Raw genomic sequence first — 12200 nt, 5'->3', positions numbered from 1 at the left:
GCGTTCCCTAGAACAAGCTCGCGATCTGTGGGCTGCAGAAGACTTGCACCTCTACGAGTGTGGCCTTGCCTACGTCCCCAAAGATGGATTCTTTTCCATCCTCTCTCTTGGAGTAGGACAAGCCCAGCCTGGACTTGGCCTGCCTCAGGTCCCCGACGCCGGAGCTCGCGTCCGGCCCCGTGAACACGACCATGACCGGCGTCAGTGGCGGGCCGATGAGCAAGCCGTCGGCCCCGAACTGCGGACCGCCCCTCGCGTAGTCAAAGATGGCAGCGCCACTGCCCCCTACCTTCGGCAGCATAACCAGCGGCTCGCTGCTCTCCGACTCCGATTCCGATTCCTTCCAGTAGAAGAGGAAGGCATCGAAGGTGTCGTAGTAGTCGTCAGTGCTCCGGTAACCTTCCGGGTTGAACGCCCCAAACTTGAAGGATGTAGAGGTGTGGGCGACCACCACGCAGGGCCCCTTGAAGTCGCAGCGGCGGTGGAAGTCGACGGCGCTGAAGCCGTCGACCGAGGCCCTGTAGCAGCACTTCAGCTCCCTTCCTCTCAGATAGGTTTTAGCTACCAGTGATGGAGGGAACGGGAGATCGATGTCGTGGTACTTGAACTGCGGCTTTGGCGGCTCCTCTGCTCTCCGGATCTTTGCCCAGTCGAAGAAGCTCACAGTGATCGACTTCCTAGTTATCGGTAGGACGGCAATGGAGTTCAAAATGCAAGCCATGAGCAATGAGCATGAACGACAATTAGGAGCATCTACCAAATGATCTTATCCAAACGTTCTAGTTCTGACAAATGGCAAATTGTTATTGGAGATCTCACAAGTTTGCTACTCAATTCATGCCGATCGTGATAGTCTTCGCGGGTGCCAATTAATTAATTAGAGGATGATTTTATTATAATAAGATAAAGGATTAATGTGTATGAGGTTTTTTTTTTTTTTTTTAGAAAAACACTTCTCGCATCTTCTAATTATTTGACGGTCTATTATAAATTGATTTTATAATTTATTTTACTTTACATAATTTAGAGATAAACTATAAGTAATATCTAAAATAAACATAATTAATTTTTACTATAACAAAATTTCAACAGTTGTGGAATAAGGAAAGCAGACTAATCTAAAGGAGTGTTTGATTCAAGTTATGTAACTTTAGTCATGTAATTATTTGGTAATCACATAAATAAGATTAATAGAGAATAAAACATAATCTTAATATTATTTGATTCAACTTAGGATACAGAACAACCTAATTTTGTATTTACTAATTTACCCTTGTGATTGACCTTCAGCATCGAGGAGCAAGCAGAGAAATTGAGGTTCATTGGCACCAGGCTAGCTTTCTCCCAAAGCCTCATGACTTGCACAAATAGAGATTAAGGTCATCCTCTAACCAATTAGCCATATACTAAGGTCTGATCTTTCTAAGCTTATGTTGAAATAGTTAGTAATATATGTTTAGTCCCACATTGAAAAGAATGAAGATGTTTGATAGACTTATTAAAGGATGTGCATCAAGTATGTTATATTTAATTGATGACCTTGGTAACCAAGTGGAGTATATTTATATATATGTCAAAGATGGACGCTTGGGGGAATCTATAGAATTGCTATCTATAGATTCTACATTGTTTTGAGTATTTCCTTAAAAAATGTGATTCACGCTCAAAATAAAGTTCAATGACACTCAAATTTTGAGCTACCTATTTTTGACATGTAGACCAAGACTCCTCATTCCCCACTAGATACTGCAGCAAGAGTTCGTCTCTCTTTCTCTCACCGATTCTATAATGAAGAAGCTAAGTTGGATGCAGCCATAGAGAGGAAGATGGGAGGTTGCTTCTACTGTGCCGGAGAGCCAAAGACGGAGGTCAAGGACTCGTTCAGACCTCCAGTTCTTGAGTTATTGGTTCTGCGTTTTAATGTTTGCCCAAGTTTTTATGTGTCGATCGAATTTGATCTTTTTGATTGTGTGATTGATTTTCGAAATTATATTAGTTTCTAAGAGCAATCCTTTTCTGACTTCGATGGATTCTCGTGTACAGACGACAGACTCTTGTTGAGTTACTTGAGAAAGAGTGTCGTTGATTGATCGCTTATGTTGGAATCGATTGCCGGATACTCTCCCCCCAAACCCCTTTCTTTAGTACGACAAAGTTGTTGATGTAGCCTTTTAATATGATTTTGCTTGACATTGGTTTTGTTAGTGTCAGTCTTGAAATGTTAGGTTTGTAGAGGGAAATTTTGGAAAAAATAATTTGATAATCTTGGAATCATAAAAAACCTTGGGCTTCAAAGGTTTTCTGATTCCGAATTATATTCCCAAATCGCTAATATGGCGAGAATCGTTCATTACCAGAAATCGCTCATTACCAAAAATTGCTCATTACCTAAACCAAATAAGTATTTTGTTGATAACCTACCAAGGTTATCAACGATGACCCCCAACCAAACACATCCTTAAGCTTCCTCCTTCGGATGAGCCCTGCAGCCATCCCGCATCGGAGCCCCTCTGCCTCTGTTGTCAAATGAACGTCGTGTCGCGCGCCTTGATCTCTGCTGATCCTGTCTGAAGGCTAGGGAGATGGCGCGCTGGTTCTAATGGATGATTTGTTGACCGATGGATGATTTCTTTAACTTGGAATGGAACTTTCCCCCGATCTTGCGTACAGTCAGACGATCCAACAAGACATTAGTGATCAAAGACCAAGGAAGGAGTTCCTGGCAAAACCCTCCAATGCTTAAGTCAATACGACACCATATAGAAGAATGACGAACAGTAGAGAAAGTGCTCGCACGAGAGTAAGGTGTAGATGATGCCAATTGCGTACCTTCCCAATGGAGAGGATCCCCCCTTTATATATCACCTCTCACAACCTCCGTGATCGTGAGGTGGCCCCTTGTGTCAGAGTTTGTTAGGTGATGGAAAGAGTACAGTCTGCAATGATAGTCCGAGGGATCTTTTTTCTACCTACAGATGTAACTCTTTTGTCGTTTATGGCTTAGGCCTTTGATAAGTTGGAGTATACTGTTGTAACGGATCAATTAGTGAGGAAACTCCTAAAGAATATTTCCCAACAACTTTGACAAGCTATCAGAATGTTGTTTGTTGCTTGTTTGCTAAATATATCTCGGTCGGTCCTTGAGTTGGTCGTTTAACTAGAATGTCTTTCATTGAATATATTTTAGAGTGATCTTTCATTTGGTCGGACATTTATAGTAAACCCTATGAAATGAAGCACCTTTAACTTGTATTGGTATCAATATGATCTGTTGTGTGTTAAATACTGCCAAGATATGTTCAGAGACTAATATAGTACCCACAATATGCCAAAGATTCATTCAAGAAATCATATGATACATCATGTATGTTAGAGCCTTATTTTAGGGACCATATGGCATCAAGTAACTTAAATATGATCGACCTTTGCTCGGTCGACCGTATATGCAGCGTTTCCTAAGGATGAGTGTCTTTAAGTCGCCAGTCTTTGTCCGGTCGGGCGTACATAGAGAGCCTTATGTTCGACCGACATTCATCCGACTGATCTAGTATAAAGAGGTTTATGATGCTAAATGTCTTTAAGCTCGCCTGGTCTTTATCCGGCCGGGTGTTATAGAGAGCATTATGTTTGATCGACCTTTAACCAGTCGATCTTATATTAAGATCTTTACAAGGCTAAGGGAGCTAAGCCCGACCGACCTTTGCCCGGCTGGGCGTGCACAAAGAGCCTTACATTCAACCGACCTTTATCCGACCGGTCGTATATTAAGATCTTTACGAGTCTAAGGGCGCTAAGCCCAACAGGCCTTTACTCGGCTAGGCATGCAAAAAGAGTCTTACGTTTGACCAGCCTTTATCCAGCCAATCGTATATTAAGGTCTTTGTGAGGATGTGTCTTTGGGCCCGGTCAGATTTTGCGTAGCCGGGAGTTCGACACATTGTTAGACTAAGACAAAACAACTTTTATGGTAAGAAAATTTTCAAAGTTTATTAAACCTAACAAATTCAACAAGTCGCGGGCCAAGAAGTTTCTTTTGGGAAAGTGGAAAGTTAGATGCTACAACTACCAAAAAGAAGGGCACATCAAGGATGATTGTCCAAAGTTGAAAATGAAGGAGAAAAACAAAGGGCCGAGCAAATCAAAGCACAAGAATATGATGACAATGTGGGATGAGTCATCATCAAAGTTTGAACTGGAGGAATATGTCAAACTAGCATTAATAGCGAGCCACCAAAAGGAGAGCATCAATGAAGGGGGAGCTACATTTGAAGAAAATATCAATAAAAGGAAAATCCATCTTCATATCAGATTTGGTAAGTAAGGTATACCTTCTATCTCCTGATCAAATATATTCAGGTATAATGTTTAAATCATTATGTAAGCTTAAAACTAAGAATATCAAATTGAAAAAGGAAAATGTAAATTTAAAAACTATCTTAGCTAAAACATGTCCACTAGAAGAATTTGATAAAGTTAAAAATGAAAATGTAAAATTAAAAAACAAATAGAATATCTTAAAAATTCAGCATGTTTAACTTCTCCTATCCTAAATTTTGAAAGCTATAAAGGCCTTAACTGAATTTATGAAAATATAGGGGCCAAATTATAAAAGTGAAAAGAAAATATATCCCACACAATTTTTCCCATAAATCTAGTAGATAAGAATTTATTTTGAATTCCATTTAAATTTTCTATTTGATATATTTATTTGTAAAATTCAACTCGATTAAAAATATTTAAAAAATTTATTTTTCAAAAATATATAATTTTTTTTGTGATAATGAGTTATGCTTTCTAAAAAAATTTAGAATTTTTTGTAATTATACTTAAATATTTTATAGGTGAAAATATTTATCCTAATCAAACTGAAAGACTTGGAAAAAATCTTTAGGATTATTGAAAACTTTATGTTTCGAAACATAAAAATAATTTTAATTTATTTTTATCAAAACAGAAAATTAATTGATAAAATTAGTATTTTTTTAATTCGATAAAAAGATGGGTATGGTACCGCGATGGAAGGTTAATGACATGGATAAATTAGTAAATGTTAAACTAAATTATTGCATGACCTAAGTTAAATCAAATAATATTAAAATTATATTTTATTTTCCATCATGTTGAATAGATAATTAACAGATAATCATATAATTTTGTACGATAATTAATTCCTAAACATTTAACATCGACAAGGAAACAATAGCTAGTCAAACATTGGCACATGTCTTTCCAAACTTCTACAGAGACAGACAGACATAGTTAAAGAGATAGATAGATGAAGTGGCACTGTTAGATGAACCCCTTTTCCAAACGTTCTACTGACAAATGGCAAATTGTTATTGGAGATCTCACAATTTTGCTACTGGATTCATGCCCAAATCACAGAAAGTCATGATAGATAGCAAAATTTCAGCAGTTGCGCGGAATAAGGAAAGCAGATTACTCTAAAGAGTAGCATATTAGCTAAATTATTACAGCATCCAGTTCTCGATTACATAGCACATAGAAATACAACCGCTGAATTCCTAAACATTTAACATCGACAAGGAAACAATAGCTAGTCAAACATTGACATATGTCTTTCCAAACTTAAACAGCGACAGACAGGCAGACACAGATAAAGAGAGAGATAGACAGAGGGAGAGAGAATCTCTTGGACCTAACCATGGTTGAAGTGGCACTGTTAGATGAACCCCTGAGACCAAAAATATCTCTCCGTGGTCCATTGAGCTGAACTACAGAGCTCCACAGCCATATGTGAAGCTCATATTGTTAGGAAGGACAGGGAGAAGAGCCAAATGCCAAAAACAAACACTGTCTCTCCTCCACACCTACTTTTGCAGGGGCTAGAACTCCCCCTGGAGCCTAACCACAAATGTACACTCAAGAAACTAATCAACAGAAAACAGGGTCAGTGAAGTCATCTCGCCTTAAATATTCTTGGAAAGATGAATGGTTAGTCACACCGAAAAGAGTCCTTACAGTAGATGGTAGTTAAATAATTGTCGAGTTTAACTAATAATGACCACGACAGGGCATTCCTCACCTTGAAGTTGGCCTGAATGGAGCTACAACAGTAAGAATTGAAGTCAATTAAGGCCATCTCAGGCCGATGTTAGCTCAAAGCTCACCACGAGCAATTGGGTTATTAGTAATCAGATGGAATATCATGGATGGCTGGCTGGCTGAGAAGCCAGATGATCTTGTTAGCTACCTTTGTTTCTTAAGGTATAGTGCCCTACTGTGGGTAGATATCCAATCACCACAGTGATCTGACCATGAACGCCCCATCCCGTGGTCTAAAACAGAACCATGGGAGGGAGCTTGGTAAATGTTAGTGAAGAGACTGACAAAAATACGTACGACACTTGCAAACAGATAGAGATGAAGACTGAGGGAAACCATGGTTAGGCCAAGGGTTGCTCCGGCGCAGTTGCAGAGAAGTGAGGAGGAATAACTCTGTAGCGATAGGATGCTGGAGGGCTCGGCAGGGTGGGAGCAGTGACAGCCATTGTCATGCCTGTTTGATAGCAAAGGACACTGCTGAAGCTATTAGTACGCCTCGATCGAGTTGAAAGAAATCAGAGGAGAGCAAGCAGAAGGCGGCCAACCTGCTTGCGCCGTGGGACTGGGCGCCAGGGAGATGGGCACGCCCCCGTAGAGCTGGGCGGTGACAGCGGAGTAGTGAAACATTTGGGGGAACTGCATGCCGTAGCCTTGGCCCTGGGCGTAGGCGGAGGCGCCGCCGCCGCCTCCGCCGCCACCCTGTCCGAATTGGATGTAAGGGTAGTAGCCAGCTGCAGCTGCTGCTGCTGCTCCTGCTCCACCATAGAGCGGGTACTGAGCAGCCGCTGCTCCACCATACATGTTGTAGTAGCTCTGGTAGTCGGACTGCAAACAGAGTCATCAGTGACTCCATTAAAAGGATGGATTAAAACAAAAGTGGGGGCATACCGTAGCATGATAGTTGTACTCGGTAGAGTATGGTGAGAACCTGAAAATTGTCGAGATTTTAGTCATGCAATTAGTATAAACATGTAGATGAAGGAAATGGTATGCATGCATGATGCAGAAAGAGGTAGGGAGAGGGGCAGGCCACCATGGCTGCTTTAAGAAGCTAGCTAGCATGCAAGATGTCGACCATGTGTGGGCATGCATGCACGTGGTGGCACCAGAGCAGCGTGGCTTCTTTACAGCTTGCATTGCATGCTTACCCGTAGACATAGTAAGGAAGCTGGCCTTGGTGGTGGATGGCATAATGGGGAGGGAAGGTTGCAGCAGCAGGCGAAGCAAAAGCTGCTCCTGTTCCACCTTGAAATGATTTCATTACCCTAAAGTTCCTGCTCCCTCCTCCTCCTCCTGTGATTAAAACTAATGATTAACCTCAGTCCAAGAGAGTTAAATACAGCTCTGTAACTGACCAAACTTCTTTTTTTAATGGATAATTATCTCTGTAGCTAGCTGTAATATAATTAACGATTATGCAAAACTCAGCTGTAGGTTTTCAGATCGTACTCTTTAACACCGATATATATTTTATGCATGTTTTTTGAACATAATCATGCAAACCACTCATGGTAATGAACTAATGATCGAGATACAGCTCATTTGGGTAGAATATTTATAATTACCAGAACGCATGCTGAATATGAGGTACAAAGTTGTTTATATATGTCTGAGAGAAACATGGAGGGAGGAATCAAATAGATCATAAACAAAACAACGACAAAAAACACACACAAAAAAAAAAAATCTCGTAAAATAGTATATTATTACCATGAAGAGGTGTTGTGGGCTTAGATCTCTGAACCCCCAAGGAAGCAAGGTTACAATTAGCCCTCCTTCCGTCGATCACCGGAGCAGGATCGATGCAAGCTCTCATAGCAGACTCCGGCTCACGAAAAGTCACCTAAATAATTATTATTATTTTCTACCAAAAAAAATCCTCGAGGTGGAATAAATGCAAGTTTAAGATTCTGATTAAAGGAAAAGAAAAAGAAGTGAAGAAGTGAAATATATATATATACTCACAAAGCCATAGCCTTTGGATCTTCCGGTGTTCTTGTCAGTGATGACGACGGCCTCCAGGATGTCACCGAACTGCTCGAAGTACTTCTTCATGGTGTCTCTCTGCGTCTCCCAAGCCAGCCCCCCGACGAAGACCTTGGTGTAAGTGGTGTCTCCGAATTGGCCAGCTGCCTGAGCACTAGTCATCTTCTTCCTCGATTCCCCTGCCTTTCTCCTTCCCCCACCACCAACACCAACAACAACACACCACCGAACTGCGAGGAATTCAGAAGGGAAATTAAAGGAGAGAGAGATCTAGAGAGAAAGAAAGAGAGAGAGAAGGGAAGGAGGGAAGGAAGGGAAAAAAAGGTAAAGGAAGGAAAGGGAAAGAGACCGCAAGGAGTAGGACCTATTGCATTATATATACTCTGCTGGTGCGGTTGAATATTGTTGGTGTGGCCATGGCCCGCATCTTGTCGATTAACACCATCGCCAGCTCTGGTTGTGCGTGAAATGACCAGCGTGCCCATGTCGTTAGGCTGCCATGTGTGGGGCTTATTATGAATATCAATCGTAATTGGTTATGATCTCTAATTTAAGTTATAGTTTAAGTCGAAAAAGATAATAGAAGGTTTCTTAGAGGCCATCTCTTATTTGGCATCCGGTAACCTAGCTATCAGCCTATCACGATGCTAAAGATATCTGAGGTAAAGATTTTTTAATTACCTTATTTAAAATTTAGGATAAAATATTTAGATAACTTTTAGGGATTAAGATTTTTCCATCTAAAGAGTCACTCACTATCATGATTTCTCGTTTTTTTACAAGACTTAGGGCGGATAGTGGTGAGGCGTCTGGAAGGAACATTATCACATTTAATTTTACATCACAACGGAACGGGGAATGTCCAGAGGGGAATATGGAAGCAGTTGGTGCCAGAATCTAGTTTAATTAATTTGGATAATGCCGGATTGTTGTGCTGTTCAGTTACGTTTCACGGTGGATTTTCTGTCCTTGTCGTGTTTTTCTCTTCTTCCTTTTCTTCAATTTTTTTAGTTTGAGGAGATGAGGCAAGCAAAATTGATTTGTGACACACAGATCGTCATCGATCGACTTTCTATATTAGAAAAAAATAAAATAAGATTTATTTTAGGGTTTCCTACTAGTTTCTTAGAAGAAAGAATATTGATGGATATAGGAATGCTAAATTGAATTTTCTAATCCATTCGTGAGTCGGCTTTTTATTTTATTTTGTTTATTTTTGTTTTTTGTTTTCAATGCATGTGTTGTCGTGAATGAATCCTATTTAGTATTTCTATACAGGGCCTAATTTTTTTTTTCAACGGAACTTATAAGGAGAGAATCGTAAAATTATTACCATGTGTTTTTAAATCATGAATTTTGCTATGTATTCTTGAGGGTAAAAATAATGGCGGTTAATTATAAATGATGTATAGGATAATTTTCTCATGATTTTTAAGTTAACGAGAAGTTATCACTTGATTATGCTACATTAAAGCTATCTTTAATCCTTAATAGATGTATTCGTGTGGAGAACGAATTCATTCTCTTCAGAAGGATCAATCTCTTGAAAACTTCACAAGCCTAAAATCATATAAATCTGACCTATTTTCTTGTCAATTTGATATAGAGCCGACTCAACATGACTCCTTAAACTTCAAGCAGTCATAACTTTTGATTCAGAATTCGGAATCAAACTTTGCCTATGGTCATGCGTACATTATTTGAAAATCTATGTTTGATACTAGGTTCCCGTAATAATCAATTTTTGAATCCAAATATTTAAGCCTTCATCCGAGCATCAAAAGATTTTATTACTATTTTTAATAATTTTCATTTTTATAATTTATAGAGTATTTTTTATATTCTTAGTAATTATAGGTCATAATTAGACTAATTAAAATAATATTTTTTTTTATTAATTTTAATTTCTATCCAGAGATTTCTTTTTCTAAGAAGATCTCTTTTCTTTTTCTACAAGATTGAAATTAAAATTCATATATTAAGATTTCTTTTCTTTATTTATCTTAGAGTCTAGAACATGTCTAGTTGTATGAGGAATCATCCCTCAATTAATAATAAAATTTTCTTTTTTTAGCAAATGACGAATTTTTCTCATTATTTTCTTCAAGTTCTCTTATTTGTTTTCTCCTCAATGTTCCTTCTTATCTACCCACAGGATAATTGTTATCCTATTCGGTGTCACAATCGGGTCAAAGGTGCAGCAGTACTAGAAAATCCTTCAATAAAACATCGATAGTAACCATCTAGTCCAAAAAATTATGAATGTCCTACATCGACTTTGGTTGTTCTCATCTGACAACCACTTCAATCTTTTAGGGGACTATTGAAATCGCTCGATAGCTAGAAACTATAAATATCCCATGGCAATTTTGATGTGGTCAACCAAGTTAAGATAACTATAAAAGTTATCTTATGAATGACACCTTTTGTAGGACTGTTGCGGCTAGCTAGAAGGAGGGTTGGATAGCCTGCAAATTTAAAAATAAAACCAACCCTTCTCGAACTCTTAAACTAACACTTGCATAAAATAAAAGCAATAAATAAAATCAGAAAAGTAAAAGGCACACCGAGATTTACTTGGTTACAACCGGGGAGGTTGTTAATCCAAGAAAGCGTAGCACTAGTGTCTCCTTCAGGCGGAGAAGCCTTTTACAGCAATGAAGCGCCCAACAGAAGCTAAACTACAGAAAAGTGTACAAGTGTAGAAAGAATGCTTGAGTTCTGAATTCATTTGAAGCTTCTGGACCAAAGCTATATTTATAGCCTTGGTCGGGGCGCATGGAAGGGTTTTGGGTGCCTTGGGGGGATAAAACTTTATCCCAACGTTTAGATCGAGTCAAACCTCGTTCTGGTCAAAAATCAGACTCCGAGCGCCCGGAATGGTTCCGGGCGCCCGGAATGGTTCCGGGCGCCCGGAATGCATCCGGGCACTCGGACCATTAAAGTCAACAATGTTGACTTTTTGGTCCGGGCTCTCGGCTCCGGTTCAGCTCGTCTTTGGTCCGGGTCTTCTACTCCGGATCCGCTCGTTTGGGTGATCTCTGCCATCCGGAATAGGGCTCACCCGAACCCAACTTCCGATCTTCTCGAGCGAGCTTCCCTCCGGCTTCTCGTCCCTCGGAATCGCCGCGTGTTTCCTTCTCGTCCGCCGGCGTACTCATCCGCAGTCTTCGTCCCTCGGACGCACCGCGTGTCGTCCTTCTCGCTAGCTGCGTCTCTTGCTCCCCGAGCAATCTTCCGCTCCGGCTTTCGTCCCTCGAAACCACCGCACGCTTCCTTCTCGTCTGTCGGTGTACTCTTCCGCAGCACCTCGTCCCTCGGACATACCGTGTGTCGTCCTTCTCGCTAGTTGCGTCTTCCGCTCGAGTACCTGTGCTCATAAGCTCCTGCACACTTAGACACAAGGTTAGAAACACACAGGACCTAACTTAACTTGTTGATCACACCAAAACAACCTTGGGGTTCCAATAATCTCGCCCTTTTTGGTGTGAGCAACCCAAGTTAAGTTAGGAAAAAATAGACATAAAATAAACTTAACTAAATTTGCAATTTAAGTGCAAAAATAAAACAAGTGTTAAATTTTAGTTTACCTCCCCCTAGACTTATACTAATCCTTTGTTGGTTGCTACTCGGAAAACCTAGAGGTTCCACTGTACAAAAATTTTGTACAAAGGTCTGAACCTTTTCCTAGCTACCATGTGTTCTTTTAAATTAAATTTTGGATCGCCTGCGGAACTTAACACGTTTGATCCAAAACTTAATCTATTTGTTCTTTTAGGTTTTGACTTGGATCTCCTGCGGAACTTAACACGTTCGACCCAAATCACCTTAAGTTATTAATTCCATTAAATATTAACTTCCATAATTGGTTCCCAGTACTGACGTGGCGAGGCACACGACCTTCTTGGATATGGGAGCAACCACCACCGACTAGACAAAACCTTTTATAGAAAGCTAATATTTAATTTCCTAAAATAACTTTAGGTTAACCGAAAAGAACAATCAAATCACAAGGAAAAGAAAAAAATAAAAGAACACAACATCGAAAAACATATTCGAAATTCTAGAATCGTAAGCCTCTTGTATTTGGTATTATTTCCATAAATAACTAGTATGATGCGGAAAGAAAAATTACTAGTTATACCTTG

The 12200-nt window shown here is 39.8% G+C and overlaps 2 protein-coding genes across 3 annotated transcripts; both read right to left on the bottom strand.

Annotated features, from left to right (window-relative positions):
- Positions 1 to 7: 7 nt before the first annotated feature.
- LOC122020296 lies at positions 8 to 879 on the bottom strand. The gene has a single exon (XM_042578165.1). It carries the CDS (start codon positions 719 to 721, stop codon positions 8 to 10), a length of 714 nt encoding a protein of 237 aa, XP_042434099.1. The 5' UTR covers positions 722 to 879.
- A 4537-nt stretch (positions 880 to 5416) lies between these two features.
- LOC122020812 (RNA-binding protein 24-B-like) lies at positions 5417 to 8404 on the bottom strand. 2 transcript variants are annotated; one of them, XM_042578842.1, is made up of 6 exons: positions 8032 to 8404; positions 7777 to 7909; positions 7215 to 7359; positions 6955 to 6994; positions 6612 to 6891; positions 5417 to 6540 (listed from the first exon to the last, which is right to left on the bottom strand). In XM_042578842.1, exons 1-6 carry the CDS (start codon positions 8212 to 8214, stop codon positions 6515 to 6517), a joined length of 807 nt encoding a protein of 268 aa, XP_042434776.1. In that variant the 5' UTR covers positions 8215 to 8404; the 3' UTR covers positions 5417 to 6514. The 2 variants fall into 2 exon arrangements, with proteins under 2 accessions (XP_042434776.1, XP_042434775.1); XM_042578841.1 differs by having other exon boundaries at positions 5417 to 6520.
- Between the last annotated feature and the right edge of the window lie 3796 nt (positions 8405 to 12200).

Source organism: Zingiber officinale, chromosome 9A (genome assembly GCF_018446385.1).
Source record: "Zingiber officinale cultivar Zhangliang chromosome 9A, Zo_v1.1, whole genome shotgun sequence".
NCBI classification, from domain to species: Eukaryota; Viridiplantae; Streptophyta; class Magnoliopsida; order Zingiberales; family Zingiberaceae; genus Zingiber; species Zingiber officinale.
The sequence above is the reverse complement of the archived record's forward strand: the minus strand, read 5'-3'. Positions and strand labels throughout refer to the sequence as shown.